General features: G+C 46.7%; 1 protein-coding gene across 1 annotated transcript in view; it reads right to left on the bottom strand.

Annotated features, from left to right (window-relative positions):
* Window positions 1-23,911, bottom strand: part of STRC (stereocilin) — a 446,062-nt gene that overhangs the window by 299,213 nt on the left and 122,938 nt on the right. The window contains exon 6 of the mRNA XM_086957009.1: window positions 4,041-4,074. Within this exon, the coding sequence (XP_086813135.1) occupies window positions 4,041-4,074 (34 nt within the window). The remainder of the gene's footprint in view (window positions 1-4,040; window positions 4,075-23,911) is intronic.

Genomic DNA, 23,911 nt, shown 5'->3' with positions numbered 1-23,911 from the left:
GTGTAGGTGCTTAACACAGTGTTGGGTGTCTCAATTGAGCATGAAGCCACATTGGTCTAGGTGGATCAATGTGGGCAGGACATGTGTGAGACAATTGGCGAAAATCTTTGTGAAGATCTTGACTCCCTCATTAATGAGGGAAATGGGCCTGTAGGAGCTGCTGGAGCGAGGTAAATCGGTACAAAAGGGGGTGGTGATGGACGGAGCATCTGAACCAATCAAACACTCACACCCAGTCAACAGATCTGGGTTTACTCCATCACCGTTCTTTAGCCCACTCTGCCACCCCAGTTCAGACATGGCCATATGCAAATCAGTCTGACCCTGTGCTTCATGAAACAGCCCAGCCCGAACTGCCAAGCCATGCCTTCCCTGGACCGGACTCAAGCTTCCTACTTATGGCGAACAAAGCGGTACAAAAGGGAGTGTAACTGGGTGTCAGTGTTTGATTGGTTCAGATGCTCCGTCCATCCCCACCCCCTTTTGTACCGCTTTGTTCGCCATAAGTTGGCAGGGTATGCTCAGACATGAGTCCCTTGCTCACTTTGCCACTGGATTCAAGCAAGCCTGGCGGAAGGCGGCTGTAATGCTAGAAAACGGTCCTAGGAAGCTTGTTTCCGGTCCAGAGAAGGCAATGCTTGGCAGTTCGGGCTGGACTGTTCCAATGAGGCACAGGGTCAGACTGATTTGCATATGGCCATGTCTGAACTGGGGTGGCAGAGTGGGCTAAAGAACGGAGTGGTTTGTCTATTAAAAAGGGGCGTTTTTGCTTGTGAAGTGAACAGGGATGACATGGGTACAGTTTGTGATAGTAGTCTGCAAACACTGTAGCAATGGGAAGCATGTCTTAAGGGAAACAGATGTGTCTAATACTTTGGGAATTAATCTAATAGCTGCATCTCTCATAGCTTGCCAGCAATGGCAGTTGCTGGCTTTATCCCTGTGCGCACAATATTTTTGTGTGGCGGCTCGCCAGTTTTGGCGTGCTTCCTCCATGGTGGTTTGCTTGAGAGTGGATCTGGCAATTGCCGGATCTTGCTGTAGGGTTTCCGAGGAGTATCGGTTGTCCTGGTTCTCCAATTGAAAAATGAGAGCCTCTAAGTCTGTCATTTTGTGCAAGTGCTCTTTCTCAAGACCTGGCACATAGCCCAAGGCTACCCTAAGCATAGTAGCTTCACTAGCTGCCCATAATGTGCCTGCGGAGGCCACCGACCCTGCATTGGTGTGAACGCAAGTTTCCAATTCTGAGGCTAAGAAATTGATGCATCGATCATCTTACCAGGTTAAGCCGCCACATTGGCCTGAAGGTAGATGAGGGAGTTGTGAAGGGGACTTCAACTGGGGAGTGGTCTGTGATACCCCTCCTAAGAATACCTGTGCGGTTACTATACATGACATTATTCTCAGGAGAAAGGTAGAGGTCAATTCATGAGAGAATGTTTTGTGCTGCTGAGGTGTGTGTGTATTTTCTGTCCCTGGATCCGCCATACATCGAAGAATCCTAAGGAGTCTATCCAGCTCTTCCATTGTTTGGCTCTCTGCAGCCCATGTGTCATTGGGGTACCAGTAGAGTGTCTATACTGGAGTACAATGTGAAATTAAAATCCCCTTCTATGATAGTCGAGCCGGTTGGGAACTTCGTGACCACGTCAGTAAGGGCTACATGAGTTTGGGATGTTACGTGTGGAGGGACATACACACTGAGAATGTTGTGGTGTTTACTCTCCTGGAGACCCTCAGCTCCTACATATCTGCCCGGGGGTTCTATCACAGTGTTGAGAATGGTTAGTGAGAAGGATTTATGAAGCAATATGCCGACTACCCAGGATCCTCTTATGAATCCAGCATGATAGACCCAATCATAGCCATATCTATTCAGGAAGGGACAATTGGAGCCCAGCAAATCTCTTGTAGTAGGTGTATGGAGTGGTAGAGACGTATGGTGTAGTGAAGCATGGCCGTCCTTTTTATAGTATTAAGGAGACCATTCACAGTCCACGTCACGGTTGTGCATGCTGTCATGGAACCATCATTGGGATGTGGTGTGATAGAACTACACTGTCCTCAGAGATGGTCATGGTAGGGGGTTGTGTGGTGAGTAGAACCAGTGATCCCGGCAGGAAGTCTCATACATATAGTGTTGGGTGTTTTCCAAATCATATGCAGGTGAAACACAAAATAACAATACAACAGCTTTGTAAAATAACCCAACTCCCCAACTTTCCCCCTGCCCACACTTCCACTCCCAAAGCATTGGTTGCCCCAAACTCCCTAATTCAAGAAGGTATGAAAAGAAATAGGAAAAGAAAGTGTGAATAGTTAGGTGTGGACCTTCTCATGAATACGGATACTTTAGAAATGTTGTCGCTTGCTTATAACATCTTTCAATCGAGATCATGAGGGGACTCCCTTCCGCATCATGGAGTCTCCCTCGTGTAGGGTGCCTCTCTGAGACAACACCTTGCCATTATACTTTCAATTATCATTTGTCTGCAGAACTGGTGGTTCATGTTGGCGCACCCTTTCTGACCCAAATGAGTCAGGAGAGCAAGGCCTGCCTGTGTGTACTCTGGGATCTGTGTACTCTGGGAGAAGTGTGGCTCACTGGTTAGAGCAGGTAGACCCTGAAGCAGAGGTCAGACCCGGGACCATGGTTCAATTCCCGACGCGGCAGGGTCTTGAGCTCAAATGTCCACGGACTCGATAATTCTCGCTTCGGTGCCTGACCTAATCATGGGTTCACACTCTGCAACTCTGGGCATTAAGCTTGCTTAATCTCCACAACGGCCCCCCGCGGTGGGATGCCTGGCTTTCACCTTGGGGATGCCATGTAGGGGCTATCTCACAGGGAAAAGCCAGGACGGGTTCCCAAGGCAAGCGCTTAGAGACCCCTGGGTGATAAGCGCTATATAAATCCAGTATACAATACAATACAATACAATCTGGTGCACCATTAGTGCTTACTTTTTGTTGTGCAGGGACGCTGAGAAGTACGCAGTTCTGAGGTATTACCTGGATGTATCTTCGAGGCCTTTCATCCAGTGAGTTTTTCAGTTGCCCACTCCCACACTGCCACTGGAATCTCAAAGAAGTGGAAGCGACCTTCATGAAGCACTTTGAGTTTTGCAAGAAAAATGAGCATGTATTGCAAATTAAGAGCTCTGAGCGTCTGTTTAACCTTGTCAAGGGAACAGCATTTCTGTTGCATCTCCTGGCTGTCGTCTGGGAATACCATAATGCAGGTTCATTGGTACCTTAGTGGACCCTTCCTGTGGGCTTCCAGAATGTTAGTGTCCCAGTCTTGATAATTCAGGATCCGTGCACTGATAGTATGCGGGGTAGATGTGTGCCAATTCAATAACAAATAGATGGGAGTGGGTGTTTTCTGGCAACCACGTCAATAGTCACATTTTCAGGAAATAACTGACTGACTGACTGATTTTTCTTGTAAAGCGCACTACTGCCGAGGCGTCTAGGCGCTGCATTAGAGTCAGGCATTTACTTCGGGCCTCTTGTTATTACTTAGGAAAAAGCCATGTTTTGATTTCCTTCCTGAACGCCCGTCTGTTTGACAGTCCTCTAAGTTGAAATGGAAGTGTGTTCCAGAGTTTGGAGGCCAGGAACGAGAAGCGTTTTCCTCCACAGCGTACTCTCTTTATTTTTGGGAAATACATAGGGTTTGGAGTTTCGACACTTTGAAAATCCCTCAAATCTGAGGATGTTCCATCGCAATCTGTTTTCCACATCTGCAGCTCTACATTCGCGGGAAAGTAGCTTTGTCACTTTGTCCTTGAGAGAAGTAAGGTCGTCCTCCACAGTTGAGAGCCATCCTCTTCCTCATGACTCTGTGGGTGAAGTTGCTGAGATCTTGATGCAGCAATGAGATGCCTACCTTTACCTCTGCAAGTTTGGTTTTAACAGCCTTGCAGGACTCCTGTATGGCCTGTAGTATGGTCTACAGTTCGGTTTAGTCTGCATTTTTGGGGTTGTCGACCATCGCACATCGCTGCCTAGTCCACCCAGCAGAGCTCGTAGTGAACTTGTATATTTTTGCCTGGGCTTGTGCCTTGGGACCTTTTTACTTCCCTATTGCATGTGGTAAGTAGGTGGAGTTGTTGTCTGTGGTCTCTGAAAGGGATCTCAAACTTCAGAAGCCCCACTTAGCCTGCCTACCCCCAGCCAATAGGGGCAGCACTAGTAGCCTCAGTCCCCACCCTTCGAACTGAGTAATGGCTGCTACGCTCCTCCAGGCAATGTCCGGGGAGAGACAAGCGATCTTGGGTGAAGAGGCCCAGCCTTCAGAGATTCCACCCTCTCGGGGGAGGGGGGAGAATATGAGCTTTGCCACCAATGGTGGAGTGGCAGGCTTTCCCTCAGGTTGGGCACTGCACAGCAAGCAGACCTGTGGGCCCGTTTCTCCGCTCTGGCACAAGGGCTGACTCTGGGTTGCGCTGAGCCACTAATCCAATTTCTCTAATCCCCTCACTTTCCACACACATCTGTATGGGGGCCAGGATAGCTACAATATGTGACTGACAGGGCAACTACACCAGTAGTGGCGCAGGAGCCTCCTCCCCTGAAGCCACAGCTGCGGTCCACAGCCCAACCACTAGACTGCAGTGAGCCCCTCCAGGCAATAAGGCTGTTTGGGGGCCATGCCCGGAAGCCACAACCACAGGTATCGGTGAGGCCACAAAGTGGTTCGGGTGACTTCAGTTGTGATTTAGGGCCCGATGTAGGTGGCCTTTACCGGTCGGTAACGGCCGATTTCGGCCGTTACCGACCGGTAAATGGGTCAATGAGATGTAGGGGGACCTTGTTTACCGATTCGGTATATTTACCGAATCGGTAAAGTTACCGAATCTGTAAAATACCGAATCGGTATTCATACCGATTCGGTATTTTACATATGTAGGTGGGACTCTTCTGAGTCCCAGAGGCCTTACAGAATCGGTATTTTACCATGAAATAAAACCTCATGGTAAAATACCGATTCCGGTGTGCATGCACATGTGTGCATGCACACCTATGCCATGTGACAGGCAGACCTGCCCTTAGGGCATGTATGCCTGCCACATGGCACCCACGCCTGTTTAGTAGGTGCCAGGGGGTGTCAAAGTGACACCCCCTGCACCCTTGTGAAATTCGGTATTTACCGATTCGGTAAATACCGAATCGGTAAAGCCTATTGATTCCTATGGGCTTTGAAGCCCATAGGAATCAATAGGCTTTACCGATTCGGTATTTACCGAATCGGTAAATACCGAATTTTACCGATTCGGTAAAAGGGAACATCTGGATTCCCTACATACCAACCCCTCACATTTACCGAATCTTAATTACCGAATCGGTAAAATTCGGTAATTTTCGGTAATTAAGATTCGGTAAATGTTACTTACCTACATCTGGCCCATAATCCAGTAGCGGCTGGCAACATTCAAATACGGTAGGGCATGATGCCCAAAACACACACCATATACGTTATTTTGCTGGAGGGTCCGGTTGCCATCTCTCTCTTCTCTCCTACATGCTGACTCAGGCAGAAAGGGAAGTACTGCCTCCCTTGTAAAACCCAAAACCAGGAGTGGTTGGAGCAGGCTAATCTAACGCTCATTTTGAGGCTGGGGGCCTGAGCTGTTTCTCAGCCTTGGGATTGCAGGCTCTGAAGTGAACTTGTCAGATTGGCTGGCTGTAAATAACTTGCATCGTCCAGTGAACTGGATCCTGAAACTACCTGGGACTCGTTGCAAGTCACCTTCCTACCATACTTCAAGGGACATTGCAAAGGATTACTTTTATTTATAAAACATGAAGGGCCAGATGTACAACGTATTTTTGCATGCGCAAACAGGTGTGCGTTCTGTTTGTGCATGCAAAAATACCTAAGGGCCATGTACAAACCCTAATTAGCGAGTCGCAATTTATTTAGGATTTGCGACTCGCTATTAGGAAGGGGCGTTTCAAGGGCTTCTCTTCCTAATAGCAAGTCTAAGCCCTATGTATGACTGTTTTGCAACTGCAATTGTGGTCGCAAAACAGTCGCAATTTACCCCTTTAGAAATGCATGGAAAATTATTTTTTAAGGGCCGGCAGTGGTCCCAGGGACCACTGGCTGCCCTTAAAAAATGTAATAGAAACATTTCATTTTTTTTTTTTAAATGCATCCCGTTTTACTTTTAGGAAAACGGACTGCTTCTAAAAAAAACTGCTTTATTCAAAAGCAGTCCCAGAAATGGAGGTCTGCTGAGCCCAGCAGGCTACCATCCCTGGGAGGACCAGCCATTCCCAATGGGGTCGCAAATTGCGAGTTGCTCATTAATATTCATGAGCCTCTCATTTTGTGACCCCATTGGGAATCGCTACTAGTGTCTCTGACACTGTTGTACATTTGCTTTTGCGACTCGCAAATTGCGATAACAGATGTTTATTGCTGTTTAACTCAGCGATTATTTTCTCAATCTTAGGAAGATGAATTGCTGAGCCCATTGGTATCTGATCAGCCTGGCAGTAGATGCACTCATCCACAACACCGTTAGCTATTCATTTATCTCACCTTAAAAATGCAAAACATCCTATTTGTACTTTTGGGCAATTGTAGAAGCCTAACAGAAATGCACTCCATTAATATATAAAGGGGCATATTATCTAGAAAGTGGCGGTGAGAGATGTTAGCCGCCTTGGCTTAACGCCTCTCATCGCCACTTCAGAAGCACCAGGCTGCACCATATTACCAAGGATATGGTGCAGCCTGGTGTTTCTGCCTGCGATGGCGCTAAGTCTCGCGACTTAACGCCAACGCAGCCACCCTTGCAACAGAGTGCAAGGGTGTCTGCGAGCAGGGAGGTTTGTTCGTTTACAGGAAGGTGTCCCTTCCTTACATAAACAAACCTAAAATGCCATTTGTAACTTACGTGTGTGCTGCTACATGCAGCATACATGTAAGTTACAAACTGGCATTTTAAAAAAAGGTTTGTTTATTTACAGGAGGGGACACCTTCTTGTACATAAACCAACCTTGGCATTTTGCTTTTTCCATGTGTGCTGCACAATGCAGCACACATGGAAAAAGCAACAACGAACAGAAATGAAGCATTTCTCCTCGTTTTGCCACCTTAAGACCAGGATTTTCCTGGTCTTAAGTTCGGCGCTGCCACCTATTATCGCCTCTCTTGCTAATAGGTGGCAGCGTCGAAGTGAATGGGTGTTGCGGTGTAACGCCCACCCCAACACCCACTGCATGCCTCTTTCACGCTAATTTTAGCGTGAAACGGGCCCTACTACAAAGGCAGTGTTAAGCTACTTAACGCGGCTTTTAGCCACGTTATGTGGTTTAACACTGCCTTGGTAATAGGGCCAGGGCATGAGTCGGGGGTCTGAAGGACTGGGTTCTTTAAGACCCAGCGGTGCCAGGGCACAACACCTGGAACCTTCGTGGGTAACCTGCTCCGGCGTACAAGTCACAGAGACACGGGACACTTCCTTTGGGGTCAAAGATTCAAGGTTTATTTGCTGCAGGGAACACAGAGATCACGACAAGTACACAGCGTGCAACTTGGGGAGACTGCTTCAAATTGGTTCTGTGGATCGCTCCTTTTATACAGTTTTTACCCATAGGATTACATTGAGCACAAAAGTTTACAACCCGGTTCCCACAATTATCCCCCAGAGGGGTCGCTTTGGTCACTTTGAAACACACAAGGTCCGGAACATAAGTGCGAAAACATTTGGCGGTTCCCAACTGTAAAAACCATCTTCCCACCATTAGTGAATTCCAATCAGCAGTAAAATAGATCGAAATAGGAACGAAGACAGGTGCAGAGGAAGACGGAGACAGTGGGGAGATCGGAAAGGGTGTAAAAGGGGAGGTATCGGGAAACACGAGATACAGGCATCAAAGGGACGTGCCTAATGAGATGCACGGCTGAGGTAATAAGTCCGTGCGGCAAGATGAGCCTCGAGCGGCGCCATCTGCCTTACAGTAGCAACCCCCTCGTCATAAAGACACTTTCAAAGAACATGTGTCTTCCGCAAATATCTTGGGAGTCCCAGGGTCGCGAAGCGGACAGCGTCCGTTCGCTGGCTACTTGAGGGCAAGAGACAAAATGGATGCCGTATCTAAGATGGAACCCGTGGGTACAGATGAAAAACCCACATAACAAACGAACGGTTTAAGTTAGCACAGCGAAACTGCGCACACTTACTAAACTCGTCATTTGCGGTTCATAGATACCAGACTCGACCATATTCGTGCGAGTCGAAAACACCACTTACAATTGTCACGGAACCTCAGACGCTCCTTTTGCCCTCATGTAGGCAAGCACTAGTCGGAATCATATTCGATATTCATCAGACCATCGAAATGTTGCTGTAGCATAGCTCTGTCCAACCGAGTCCCCTTGGTAACAGATGGTTGTCTCATACACGTTGTAGCACAGAGGCCACATAAGGCAGGACCACACTGCACACAAAGGCAACACGTGAACAGAAACACTACCACAACTCCGATGATCATCAGAATTTTCCAACCCCAAGTCGACATCAGGCCCCAAAACCATCCAAGTAGCGTCCAATCCCCTACATCCACGTGTATGGATTCGGAGATCTTATGCAACCTCGAGATGGCTTGATAGACAGTAGGAGCATTATCTGGAATGAAAATGCAGCAGCTCGAATGGATCACCTTACATACCCCACCGCGATCTGCTAAAATGACATCTAAAACCATACGGTTTTGTAACGTCATAAGTCTCTCCGCCTGAAGTTCTGTGGTGATATTACCAAGGGCACTGGCAGTAATATTAGCTGTCGATTCTACCACTCGAGTCAACTGTCTCAGGTTCCTACTATTAACCATAGGTCCCCAAAACGGGAGGAAACCCTTGAAAAAGTCTCCTGCCTCTTGACCGGCAGTATCCTCTTCACTAATTACGCCTCGCACAACTCTAATCTTATGATAATCGGCATCTACAGTGAACGTCGGAGGCAACAGATTTGCAATGAAACATGAGCCCATGAAGTCAGCGGGCAACCATGTGTATGCACGATCATAGCAGATAAAGTATGTACCCTTGGCAGCCAGAAACACAGGGGACGAGAACATTGGCAGAATGTAATTTTCAGTGCAAGCACTTGCTCCAAGTCGGGCTTGCGATCTTCGGCCACGACCCATAAGACAGAAATTACCAGTGTGGGGTACGACCCATATTGGAGGCGAGCTTTTAAGCTGCTTTTCACTAGTGAACACACTATATTCACCTCTACTTAGGACCTTATAGGCTTGTACCTCTTCTTCAGGGATGAGCGAAGGATCATAGATCTCACTATCTAAATCCTCTATGGCTATCGATAAAGGCTTCTGATACGAGGTAGGACCAGAGTAGGGGGAACGTGGTTCTCGAATGGGGTGGAAACCCAGTGCGCTTCGAAACATTGTTTGAAATGCTCGAGCTGACCCTTGGGAACTATACGGCAGCACCAGATATGGAATTCCCTTATCCGTAGTATGTGGCATCAACCCACACACCCAACAATTAGTAGTGTTAACCACTAACTGATGCTGATGGAGGAGCTGGATAAAGGAATTGTTGCGGAATTCTACACGTCTAGCCTGCTCGTGTTCCGGTAACATGTGAAAGGAATGGGGAGAAACAGTCGAGGTAAGATTAGGGTAAGGAGTAGGAGTAGGTGTAGCAGGTAAGAAATAAGACATCGTGTAATACACCCCACCCGCCAGTAGTGCAGAAGCAGTCAAAAACATTACAAACAATTGAAACATGAAACATTTAGTACGACTAAGTTGCTGCAGCTTGAATCTATAGACTTGAGCTCCCTCCAAATCATTCAGCTTCAAGAATGCCATTCCCTACGACCGTCCGCAACGTTTCTTGACGCACTTCGTTCTGTGCAGCAATAGTCAATCCCCAGGAGTTCCTAGGAACCGACGGCCTTTAACCTAGCGTCAAGACCTACTGTCCAGAAGGAAGTACGCGCGCGGCCCTACGGCCTTCAATACACAATATGTATATACAAGCACAAAGTCTCTCAGCTGTGGAAGTAAAAAGATTGCAAGGAAGGAAACTCAATGTATATATATATACACAATTCACAGTGATACGAATGTTCAAAACTGATCACGGGAAACGAGGATAATGCAGTTGTCAGTTTCAACAAAGCAAGGAAAATTTTATTTGTCCTTAGTGCGAGATCGCAGAGAATATCGGTGTTTCCCGGGACGTGCCTGCTCGTCGAACAAAGGATCCGTTGAAGAGACAGCGTCCTGCTGATCAGTTGATGGTCTTGAGTCTTTTGCTGACAATTTTTCAACAGTGGCTTTCTGCTGCGCTGAGGATTCTCCAACAGGCTGTGCGTCGCTGAAAGGCACAAACGCCGGCAATGTTTCTGTTTCTGTTGACGCAATGCCTTTCCTTACCCATGGGTCTGCCGACAAAGGGATAGGGACTCGCTTGGTGTGCGTAGCATGCACCCAATTTTTACGCCCCTCAAGACGGACGGCAGTCCTCGTGGCCAGGAGCACCTGGTAAGGTCCAGTAAATCTTGGGTCCAGATTATTCTTGCGTGAAAAGTTGCGAGTTACCACCCAGTCTCCGGGCTGGAGCTGGTGGCCTGGACCCTCCGTCTGCGTCGGCAATGCGTCGTAAACCTGTTGGTGAATTAACCTTAGTTTAACAGTCAAGTCATGTAAATAGTCAATCAGCATTGGATACTCAAGATCAGAAAACATTCCTGGTCTAGGAACCCCCCACACATTCGCAGGGCGGCCGAACACTATTTCATAGGGACTAAGCCCTACTCGGGAGTGTACAGTCGCCCTAGTTGACAGTAATGCTAAGGGTAAAGCGTCAGGCCACGAAAGACCAGTCGTAGCCTGAATCTTTGCTAACTTTAGTTTAAGGGTGCCGTTATACCCCTCAACTAATCCAGCTGACTGGGGATGATTGGCGCTGTGGAATTTCTGATTAATTCCAAGGCCCTTACACACACTCTTCATCACACTTCCAACAAACTCACTTCCGTTATCTGACCACACGACTCTAGGCATTCCATACCGAGGAAAATATTCCTTCAGTAGGATTTTCGCAGTAGACAAAGCAGTATTGTCTTTAAGAGGATAGGCCTCGATCCATCGGGAGAATGCGCAAACCACAACTAAAACGTATTTCAGGTTATTGCATCGCTCCATATGGATGAAGTCCAATTGAATCACCTCAAAGGGATACAAAGGAGGAGCAAAACTGCCAGGGGGAGTTGGGGTTCCTTTGCCAGGATTGTACATTATACACACCATACAATTCTTCACCAGACGTTCAGCACATTTCGTAATACCATCATTCTTCCACACAGCAGCCAGCAACTTACAAATACCTTTCGCGCTAATATGTGCTAACCCATGTGCCATTGTCACAACAGCCAGCACATACGCATCAGGCAACATCCATCTTTTCTGATCCGACAAATCAATCCAACAACCATTCGCATCCAACTTTCCCGTACTTTCTTTCCACTTCGTCTTTTCAATCTCAGTGGCCTCATTCTGAATTGTTTTCACGCTCTCAATAGTGTCTTCACACATACTCGATTCTGTAGGCCACCTAACCAAACTCGTCACATACATTCGAGTGCTAAGGTTCCGGGCAGTCTCCTTAGCAGTCTCATCCGCAAACGCATTACCACGACCAACATCATCCGTCACTTTACGATGCGCACTACACTTAACAATCGCAACTTGTGTAGGCAAAGTCAATGCATCCAAAAGATCGTTCACAAGCTGGCCATGCTGTATCTTCGTACCGTGGGATGTCAAAAAACCACGCTCTCTCCACAATCGTCCAAAACTATGCGCTACACCAAAAGCGTATTGACTATCAGTGTACACATTCACACGTTTCCCTTTCGCCAACACACATGCTCTGGTAAGAGCAATCAACTCCGCAGCTTGGGCAGAATTCTGATTCAACCTTGCAGTTTCAACAACAGTGTTTAACGTTACAACAGCATAAGCAGTAGTCACATCGCCATTCGGCAACTTAAAACATGACCCATCCACATACAGAGTGCCATCCGGATCTTCCAATGGGGTGTTTTTAAGGTCCACTCGACCTTTCGTTTCCTCTTCAGTCCTCAAGTAGCAGTCATGTTCTGCTACTTCATCTGACTCTGCACTAATTGGTAACAAAGTTGCCGGATTTAGGACATTACAACGTTTTATCTGAATATGGCTTGCCAAGAGCGTCAATTCGTACCCAGACAACCTCGCACTCGTCAAATGCTGAGTTTTCGTTCGATTCAAAAGAGTATCGACTGCATGCGGAACCATCACCGTAAGCATATTATCCATGACCAATCCTGCTGATTGTCGGATGGAGACCGCAGCTGCCGCAGTTGCTCTCAAACAACTCGGCAATGCTCTAGCTACTGGGTCTAAGGTCGAGGAAAAATATGCACATGGACGCTGCTTACCACCAAAAGGTTGCGTTAAGACACTCAAAGCACAACCTTCTCTCTCGTGAACATATAACGTGAACGGCTTACCGTAGTCAGGGGTACCTAACACAGGAGCCGAACACAATGAATCACGTAGTTCAGAAAAACTTTTCTGACATTCGTCCGTCCATGGTAAAGGAGTTGAAACATCCTTACACGTAAGAGCCACCAATGGTTTCGCTAGCAATGAAAAATTAGGAATCCATTGCCTGCAGTACGACGTGATACCTAGAAAGGCACGCACATCTCTTTGGGTTTGCGGCACAGCCATTCGCGCAATCGCTGCAATTCTCTCTGGGGTCAATCTCCTTCCCTCCTTTGACAATAAGTGACCTAGATAGGTTACTTCTTGACAACAATATTGGAGTTTAGAAGGTGACACCTTGTGATTTAATTCACAGAGATGTTGCAGCAACGACACCGTAGCAATTTTGCAAATGTCCTGAGTATCAGCAGCCACCAATAAGTCATCGACGTATTGGATTAAAGCCGCACCAACTGGCAACCTAAACGCATCCAGTTGACTCTTCAAGGCTTGGCTGTAAATAGATGGACTTTCACAGTAGCCCTGAGGAGCGCGTTTGAACCGGAAGCTACGTCCACCGAGAGAGAAACCGAAAAGGTCCCTGCTCTCTTCGGCAATCGGGATGCTGAAAAACGCATTTTTCAAGTCAATCACCGAAAACCACGATGCAGTAGCTGGAATCAGAGTCAGTAGCGCCGTGATGTCAGGCACAACAGGAAATTGAGGAACCACAATTTTATTTACCTCCCGTAAATCGATAACAAAACGATAAACAGGTGGTTTTGTAGGATCTGTACGTTTAAGAATGGGCAGTACAGGGCTATTGCACACGTTCCCCCGAGTCTCTTCAATAACATCTTTCTCGATCAGATCATAGATGATCGCCAACAGTGCTCGTTCACCATCAAGGGAGATACGATATTGGGGAATACGTGGCAATCGCACATTGGATTTCAACTGAACAACATAAGGGGAGATATTAAGTAGGCCCACGTCATTTGGACCTGTTGCCCACAAAGACGCAGGAAGAGAACTCAATTCCGGTGGGAGCTTATCGAGGGACAAATACATGGGAGAGACAACCCTCTCTCCTAACGTAAGCTTTACACCCGCAGGAGAACAGTACAAAGTTGCATACAAACGTTTAAGCAAATCCAGGCCCAAAAGATTCTCACCACAACCAGTAGTCAAAATCAACGGAGCTTGGAGCTCTCGTGGCCCAATTTGAAGGGGCAAAGGGCGTGAAACTGGATTGCTAACAGGGGCGCCAGAGAATCCAACGGAAACATTTGTTAAGCCAGACAAAGGTGCGCCAGGGAGTTTCGAATGCATGATAGAACTTTTCGCTGCACCAGTGTCCAACAGAAAAGGCTCAACGACGCCCGATGTAGCAACTGCGACGTAAGGCCCTCTCTGATCAACCGGAACTGATACCACTCCCTCTCCTTGTCTATGGCTGTCCTAGTAATTACTGTCGTCAGTTCCCTGATCGACGTAATAATCGTCTACATTATACTGCGCAGATCGTCCTTGCGATGATCCACGTTGATCGAAACAGTTATTGGAATTTGATGAGGTGTCTAAACGATCATTTTGAGCACCACGACCTCTACCACGTGATGCGTGCTGTGAACCACCACGGCCTCCTTTAGACGAGTTACCACTAGTACGTTCATTCAAAGCAGGACAATTGAATTTAATGTGTCCTTCCTGTCTACAATAAGCACATTGATTGTACCCTAACGAGGATCTTTGGAAGGAGGAATCATTACGGGTTTGAGATCTGTTCGATTGCGACTGTGATCTATTCTGTTGGGGCGCATTCTGATTAGAACGCGGCGGATACGCTTGTTGCAACAACACTTTAGTTTTCAGCTCTTTCGTCTTTTTGTCAGCGCGGTCATTCTCCTCTTTCTTCCTATTCTCATAATATTGTGCCGTAGCCAATATCTGAGCTGAGGTAGAAACGGCCCATGCACTCTCCGAATTCTTTAATTTATTGCTCAAATCGGGCAATAAGTTCGACACAAATTTATCCACAAACAACCTTTGTCCACCCTCAGTACCCATATCCTGTCCACTGTGATCAATGAATGCTTCCTCAAACCTCGTAAAGAAGTCCGAGACACTCTCGTCTTTCTTTTGTTTGCAAGCTGATAACTTGTCCCAGTTTACCCTCATAGCTGGCATAAGAGTCTTCATCAATGTAATGATTCGCTGGGGAAGAGCAGCAATCAACTGCTCAGGCTTTGCACCACCAACTTGCAACCCATCCGCCGCTATAAGGGCCGCCCAATCACCGCCTAATTCATTTGCGTGATCTTGGTGACGAATCTTAGCCCATACCGGTTGCGGCACGACATTACCAAACAACATATCGATATCAGCAAGATTCATTATCGTAGCATCTACGAGCTGCGACAATTCTTTGTAATACCCTGCAGGATTCTTGCGAGGGTCAGGCAAAGACTGCTTCACCTGTAACACTTCCGATCTTTTCCATGGGAGATGTATCCATACTCTCTGGAAATGCGGCGGAACAATAGGAATAGCAGTAGCATCGCCTGGCATCCACACTGGTGGAACTTCCCGCATAGGGTATTGGCCAGACTCGTCTTGTTTTTCAATATCCTCAACAAACAGTGCATGAGGAATGGGAGCGGGACGAAGAGATAGCAACCGCTCAATAGCACGTCGGACATTAGTATCTACTATCAGTCCAGTTGCGAACTGAAGCCGAAGTTCAGACAGAGCGGTCAGCACCTCGTCAGGCGCATCAGCCGCTATCTGATCATGTAGGAACTTGCACATTTCGTCAAACACATATCTCTGAGTTGGTATGTTGAATTGACTAAACGTTTCGAGGACAACACGGGGTGGATTTCTAAGAGGGTTTACCATCCAACCCATTGCCATATTATATAGCGCAACGCGTTCTCTGTTTCCAGGAAGCTGACTACGTCTCTGAGGACCATCGGAACCAGCAGACCCGTGAACAGGTCCGAGTGACTGAAAGAAGCTAGCCGCAAGGGGAGAATTGCGACTACGAGTAGAGGGAGAAGAATAAGACACAGGGCTAACAAGAGAAGGAGTAGAAACAGTAGCAACAGCAGGAGTTAACAAAACAGGAGCAGTAGCAGGAACAGAAGTATGTGGAAGCGGAGGAGCAGTAGGAATAGAAACAGACAAAGGAACAGGAACAGTCGGAAGAACGGGTGCAGGTTGAGGAACAGGCGGAGGAACAATAGGTGGAAGAATAGGTACGGCAGGGACCACAGGAGCTGCGGTACCCTGTACGTACGGAGGTGGCGACTTCATAAGATAGGACATTAAAGGATCCTCAACTGCCTCTTCCTTCTTATCCGACTCCGTAGGCAAAGCAGGATAACATTTATCTATGGACATACGCTGTAGTCTTTCAAACACTTCCTTATCCTTATCCTCCTTATCACGCTGGAACTGCTCAGCTTTCTTCACTATGGTAGCAACATTATCTCGCTGACTACGTTTATTCTGTCTGATCTCTTTCTGTCGGGCTTCTTTGCGCCACAACCGAAAGGCATCAAACATGGCCGGCCTTGATTTACGTTCGAACAACTTTATTTCTAGATTATCTAAGATCGACGCCTCGAAGCTACCGTGAGGTGGCCAACGAAGGTCGCCGTCTTTCTTTGTATATTTAATCCAATAATCGTTAAAGGTAATCGGGCCTAGCCCGTGTTTGCTATACAAGTCATAAGTAGGAGTTCCAACCGGAGGTATCGGACACGAGTCCTCCAGTCGGGAATCCGCACCACAAGATCTAAAACAACTGAACAAAGTACTGCGACCAGGCATCTTGCACACTAGCCGAGTTTCACAAACTTCAAGGGTTACGGGATTTACCAAGTCCCAGCAAAGAACAAAACCCTCGGTTTTTGGCGGCTGCAGTCGTCAAACAACACAACAAAGTACGCTAGCAAAGTGTCACCGACAAAAACACTCACACAGCGTATACAACAAAAACACTCGCTAAAGTGTCAACAACCAAGAACTCTGGGAGCGACCCACAAATACTTAACTCAAAGATCGATGGCGTCACCAGGAAGGCCCGTCAATCGTCTCGCTATACCAAGGTCTACGCCAGGCGCCAAAACAGGTCTACAGTCAGGGCAGCAGTCCGTCGCAGCCGTCAGGAGGCGGGAATCTTCGCGGGAAAAGTCTTCGGGCCACTTATTTCGACAACAGGATCGATGAAGCGGAGTGCACCTTCCCTCGGAGATTTCACACGAAGTTCCTCACGATCGTCGGGCTTGGACCGGTACCACTGATGCAGCCCCACGTTGGGCGCCAACTGAAGGACTGGGTTCTTTAAGACCCAGCGGTGCCAGGGCACAACACCTGGAACCTTCGTGGGTAACCTGCTCCGGCGTACAAGTCACAGAGACACGGGACACTTCCTTTGGGGTCAAAGATTCAAGGTTTATTTGCTGCAGGGAACACAGAGATCACGACAAGTACACAGCGTGCAACTTGGGGAGACTGCTTCAAATTGGTTCTGTGGATCGCTCCTTTTATACAGTTTTTACCCATAGGATTACATTGAGCACAAACGTTTACAACCCGGTTCCCACAATTATCCCCCAGAGGGGTCGCTTTGGTCACTTTGAAACACACAAGGTCCGGAACATAAGTGCGAAAACATTTGGCGGTTCCCAACTGTAAAAACCATCTTCCCACCATTAGTGAATTCCAATCAGCAGTAAAATAGATCGAAATAGGAACGAAGACAGGTGCAGAGGAAGACGGAGACAGTGGGGAGATCGGAAAGGGTGTAAAAGGGGAGGTATCGGGAAACACGAGATACAGGCATCAAAGGGACGTGCCTAATGAGATGCACGGCTGAGGTAATAAGTCCGTGCGGCAAGATGAGCCTCGAGCGGCGCCATCTGCCTTACAGTAGCAACCCCCTCGTCATAAAGACACTTTCAAAGAACATGTGTCTTCCGCAAATATCTTGGGAGTCCCAGGGTCGCGAAGCGGACAGCGTCCGTTCGCTGGCTACTTGAGGGCAAGAGACAAAATGGATGCCGTATCTAAGATGGAACCCGTGGGTACAGATGAAAAACCCACATAACAAACGAACGGTTTAAGTTAGCACAGCGAAACTGCGCACACTTACTAAACTCGTCATTTGCGGTTCATAGATACCAGACTCGACCATATTCGTGCGAGTCGAAAACACCACTTACAATTGTCACGGAACCTCAGGTCCACGTGGGTGGACTGTATCCCTCCACTTCTTTCACAGGGTGGATGCCGTCCACCCTATCAAGAAGCTGGGTCCCACTAAAAAAGATGCTGAATTCGTCCCGGTGTAATTTCCAAACACCGGGACACTTTCAGCAGCGCCTGCACGTTGTTGTCTGCTTTCGATCACAACAACGTGCAGGTGGGGACGGAGCTCTCTTATTTCTGACTGCTGCTGGCCCTTAACAAAGGCCGAGTCTCAGGGGTCATCAGGCCTCCTTTTGTTGAAGTTTCCTAGCTCTCAGCAGTCAGGAGCCTCACACCTGATGCAAATGCAGCAGAGGGGAAACAAAGGCTCGCACCTTGTTAGCACTTCACACATACTTAAGAAAGGCAGCTTTTCACTTTGTTCAGGCTCTGTTTAGGAGATATGCATGCACTGTTAGACCATCAGATGTGTTGATCTTTCCCAGTATTTGTACAAAATAAATAGCATTTATATAAGCTAACTACGGATGTATGTCATCATAACACATGCTTTTACTATGCATGCCTTTACAACGCAGGTTTTACAACGCAAGTCGTTTCAACGACTTGCGTTGGGGGGGGCGCTGGATAGTGGAATAGTTTAATTTACTATTCCAACTCCAGTCCCCGTGGATAGTAGGGAAGGTTTTGGATAGTAAATTAAACTATTCCCTATCCTGCAGCGCCCCCAGCGCAATTCGTTGTAATGACTTTCGTTGTTAAACCTGCGTTGTAAAGGTACTGCGTAGTGAAAGTTGCGTCGTAAAGGATGTTTCCCCTAACTACCCTTGAGGAGGCGTTGTAATAATTTAAATATCACTATTTCTTTTAAAGCACTATGGCTATAGAAAGCCTAACGCTGACAAAAGGTAACATTGTTTTATGTGTAGCATACAAAATTGTGAATCTTCTGCCTAAATCAGGAGGGTTCGCAAGTATACTCGAAATGTCCTCAAATGTACTCATGATACACCTGCTAAACATATATGTGAGGGCTTAAGATCTGATTTCACTTCTTGTGATGCCAGTTCCTGTGATGTCACGCAATGTGATGTCACGTGCTGTGATGTCACGCGATGCGATGCCACTTGCATACTGATTAACTAGGTTAGTTCCCCCACTTCTTTTTTTAGGACTTGTGCCCTGAATAGGGCGCTGACTCTATCGCCACCACAACGTCACAAAAAGTGACGATGTGGTGGTGATAGGGGCTTGGAAATATGCCCCAAGGTGTTTCTAACAACAGAGTGGTAAACACCTCATTTGTGTTATACACCACCTCTGCAAAAACATTCATTGTCAAAGCCAATTTAGTTTCTCCCATGCGAGATGTATTGACCTTGCCAAAGGTTTTATACTCGATGCACAGTACATGGGAACCGTTTTTCCATGTCATGAAATGACCTCCCCTACAACCTCTAAAGATATGCGGTTGTTTTTTTCACACTTACTGCATCACTTACTCCTTTTTGAGATAGGTGTAAGTGTAAGAGTGTAATGAGTGCATGGAACACCATTGATGTCCTCTCGCTGGGCCGCTTTGCTTCGGATAGCAGTACTTCTCTGGGAGAAGGCATTGTGTGACAGCCTGAAACAGTGCCATAGAGGATTATCTCGAAATCAGGGCTAGCTGCCGAATGAATGGTCTTTTCAGCATCAAGCTGTCATCGCTGAAGCTTTGTCGCACAGAATCTCTCATCCAAGCGCCAGCATTCCCACACGGTTCCCTTGCAGCCTGCAAGTCGAGGACAGCGTGCGTCCCGTTTTAGTTTGCTTTTTAAACCTTTCCTAGCCTCGCAGAGGTGCCATATAAAATAATATTCCAACAGGCGTTGTCCGTTCTTGATGAAGTTCATCCCTAGATCATTTTTAGTTCTGACTTCTTTTTAAGAGAATAAAAAAAGTTATTAAAAAAACAGTTTCGCTCTATCACTTCTTAACCTCGGTTATTAATCTCTTGTTACCTCGCTCTCATCACTTCTGACACTGTTTCTTCTTCTTTTTCCATTGCTCCCTCCCTCATTCGTCGCACTCTGTCTCTCTCTAGTTACTGCTCTCTTTAATCTCCTATTGCACTTTTTCTCACCTGATGTTTGTCTCTCCATTTTCTTATTGTCTAAATAGGTAATTTTGGGCCAGATGTAGGTAAAAAACATTTACCGATTTTAAAACACCGAATTGTACCGATTCGGTATTTCACAATCGGTAAATGGTATGTAGGTCCCAACATCTGGATTCGTTACCAAATCCTTAACAATTCTTTAATTACCGATTCGGTAAATACCGAATCGGTAATGCCCATTCATTCCTATGGGCTTTGAAGCCCATAGGAATGATTAGGCATTACCGATTCGGTATTCACCGAATCGGTAATTAAAGAATTCACAAGGGTGCAGGGGGTGTCACTTTGACACCCTCTGGCACTCCCAAAACAGGCACAGGTGCCATGTGGCAGGCATACCTGCCCTAAGGGCAGGTCTGCCTGTCACATGACATAGGTGTGCATGCACACATGCGCATGCACACCGGAATCGGTATTTTACCATCAAATTGGTTTTGATGGTAAAATACCGATTCGTTAAGGCTCCTGGGACTCTGAAGAGTCCCACCTACATATGGGTGGCTTCAAATCAGTAAATTTACCGATGTTTTATTTTGCCGAATCGGTAAAATTACCAATTCGGTAATTTTACCGATTCGGTAAAATATTGCCCCCTACATGCCAAAACTTGTAAACCGGTCGGTAACGGCCGAAAATACCGATTTTCGGCCGTTACGACCGACCTACATCTGGCCCTCAGGTTTCATTGCTATGGCGAATTACTGTGGTACCTTTGAAACATTTTTTTATACTAAAGAAATATGTTTAGGGAATAACGCTCCTTGGCTACAAAATGGGAGGGTGCCGCCTTTATGTGAGCTCTACGCCCCACACTGTCAAAGCAGTGGGACACACAGAGGAAAACTATTTTGAATAAGGGTGACATTGACTCATATTTGGTAGTCAACATGGAAATTCTCCGACAAAAAGGTGTGAAGGTTGTGAAGGTAAGAAGCCAACTAATATATGTAAAGAAGTAAATAAATTTATGGTCAACCCCAAGGTTTGGTACAAAAAAGTTCAATTTAACAAGAATACATGAGAAAAAGTAGACAAGAGTTTATAAAGTTATGAATAAAATTCGAAAACTGTCTCAAAAAATTTGGACAATCCAGATAGTTTATGCGAATTTAGCAGATGAGTTGGGTGATGCATGAGGGTCAGTGAAGGAATTAAGGGCCCGATGTAGGTAAATCCCATTTACCGATTTTGAAATACCGAATCCTACCGATTCGCTATTTCAAAATCGGTAAATGGTATGTAGGTCCCAACATCTGGATTCGTTACCGAATCCTTAACAATTCTTTAATTACCGATTCGGTAAATACCGAATCGGTAATGCCCATTCATTCCTATGGGCTTTGAAGCCCATAGGAATGATTAGGCATTACCGATTCGGTATTTACCGAATCGGTAATTAAAGAATTCACAAGGGTGCAGGGGGTGTCACTTTGACACCCTCTGGCACCCCCAAAACAGGCACAGGTGCCATGTGGCAGGCATACCTGCCCTAAGGGCAGGTCTGCCTGTCACATGACATAGGTGTGCATGCACACATGTGCATGCACACCGGAATCGGTATTTTACCATGGATTTGTATTCCATGGTAAAATACCGATTCTGTAAGCCATGTGCAGAAGGTACATTGCCTACCTACATTGCATTTTCGGTAATTTTACCGAATCGGTAAATATTACCGAATCGGTAATTATTTTACCGATTCGGTACATATTACTGAATCGGTAAATTTACCGATTCGGTAATGATACCGATTCGGTAAAATTACCGAAAATGTGCCCCTACATCTCAATAGCCCTTTACCGATCGGAAACGGCCGAAAATCTGTATTTTCGTCCGATTCCGATCGGTAAAGGGCTACCTACATCTGGCCCTAAGTTTCTGAAAGAAAATAATTTCTCTTTTGAACTCTAAGGTTGAACCAGGGCTTTGTATCTGTTCAGCCAACGTTTAGAATGGATGGTGGTGGTAAGAAATGAACATAATTCAAAACCACAGTTCGATGCAATGACTTTTAATGGAGGTAGAGCATAACATTAGCGGATTATTTTGCTTAAATTGAGGGCCAGAGGCACCAATATTTGACACAGCGCAATGACGCAAGACAACTTACTGCGCTGAGTTAAAGAGAGAGGTCAGGAGTGCACCATATCTACTAAACTATGGTTCATTCCTGCTGTACTGGCGCAGTGTGTGCTGTCTAGTGCCATCGCAGTGCACCAACGTGCAAGTGTGCCTGAGTTGCAGGCAGGATTATTTTTAGGGAGGACAGGACAGGACAGGACACCTTCCTGCACAAAAACAATCCTTAAAGGCTTTTTCCTCTTTCTATTTTTTATGCACAATGCAGCACACTTAGAAAGAGGAAACTACGAGGAGAAATAAAGATATTTCTCCTGGAAAGGCATACAATTTTGGCGCATTCACAGGTTTACTCCTCTTAAGAAACATGAAAAAAACCATGGGTGGACATGTGTTAACACCCACTCTCCACCCATGTAATCCCTTCCTGGGGCAGTGTAATGCAAGGCAGCGACTTGCGCTGTCTTGCGTTACTTTGCAGTTACCAAGCCGCGCAGGACCATGCAAGGTGGCTTTGTGTGGCTTGGTAAATCTGACTTAAGGATTGTGTTGCCCTTATGTCACCTTGCATGATGCAAGGGCAACGCAATCCTTCAGTAAATCTGGCCCCTATTGTCTAGTGAACCGAAACAGATTGAGATGTTTTTCAAGGCATACTCAATGTCTAAGTCAGTGAAGTGGATGGACGGGGAAACGGCCACTACAAAGCGGCCATTTCCACTCCTAACTTAACCATGCATGCATTATAAGGCATGCATGGTTACCACGACAACCTTTACCATGCAAACCTTTACTACGAAATACTTAGTAAAGGCATGTGTGGTAAAGGCTACAAATACAAAACGTGAAAAAACAGGAGGGTTAAGGGGGGTTCCCCCCACAAAAAAGTCACCTGTTGCGGTTTCTATGTGGAGGCAGTCCATGTCGTTAGAGGGAACTGAAAGACACTTCTGTTTCCTCTTAACGACGTGCAACATAACAGGAAGAAAAATGAGAAGAGCCGAAAACGAGAGGTAAGGGGAATATGAGATTAAAGAAAGAAAAAAAAAGGGGTCTGAATTAAGGGTTAAGGGCAGGGGAGGGGTATTTGTACGAAGGGTTTAGGGGTGGGAGCATAACCTTTACCAAAAGTATGCCCTTACCATGCATGAATTTACAACGAAAATCGTTGTAAAAGAATTCATGGTAAAGGACTATTCGTGGTAAAGGTTATGCGTGGGAAAGGCATTCCGTTGTAACGCATGCGTGGAAAAGGCATGCGTTAAAACGGAATGCGTTGTAACATCATACAACCGAATGGAGGGGCTCAGGGAGGCCATAACTAACAGTGGGTTTAACCAGCGACATTCAAATAACCCCTTAGTTTGATGCTGGAGGTACTGCATGTTTCAATGTTCAAAAGTGAATAAAGGTAGCACTGTCAAAACCCATTACTTGAGTAGAGCTCTAGGCCAGGTTCTCTGTCTTTCAGTAGTGCAGGGGCGGTCTTAGGCATGTGCAAGCTGTGCACCTGCACCGGGCCGCCAAACCCCAGGGGTCGCGATGCCAATATATATCCTTAATATAATAATCCTCTGAGGATAGATACATATTTGCATGGTGGCTCCTTGCAGGGATAGGCAGCCTCCGGCTCTGTTCCACTTCCAAACACCCTGACCCCCCCACACTTCACTGGCCTCTGCGCTTGCGTTCCTCCAGGGGCCCCCTATCTACGCTCCGTGGCCAGGGCCGCCATGAGCCTAGAGCCGCCCCTGAGTAGTGGCTGCTTACGAACAGGGGTGGTGGGGGATTAAAAAACATAAAAGCACAAACCTTGGTACGGCTGGCCGCCGCCTCTCCTTTTTGGCCAAACTATCATGCACACTTAGAAAGTGCCTGCCATTCCTACCCCAGCTCTGAACAGCCCAGCCCAGTCCCAACCCCCAACC

Source organism: Lissotriton vulgaris, chromosome 2_1 (genome assembly GCF_964263255.1).
Source record: "Lissotriton vulgaris chromosome 2_1, aLisVul1.2, whole genome shotgun sequence".
Lineage (NCBI taxonomy): Eukaryota > Metazoa > Chordata > Amphibia > Caudata > Salamandridae > Lissotriton > Lissotriton vulgaris.
The sequence above is the reverse complement of the archived record's forward strand: the minus strand, read 5'-3'. Positions and strand labels throughout refer to the sequence as shown.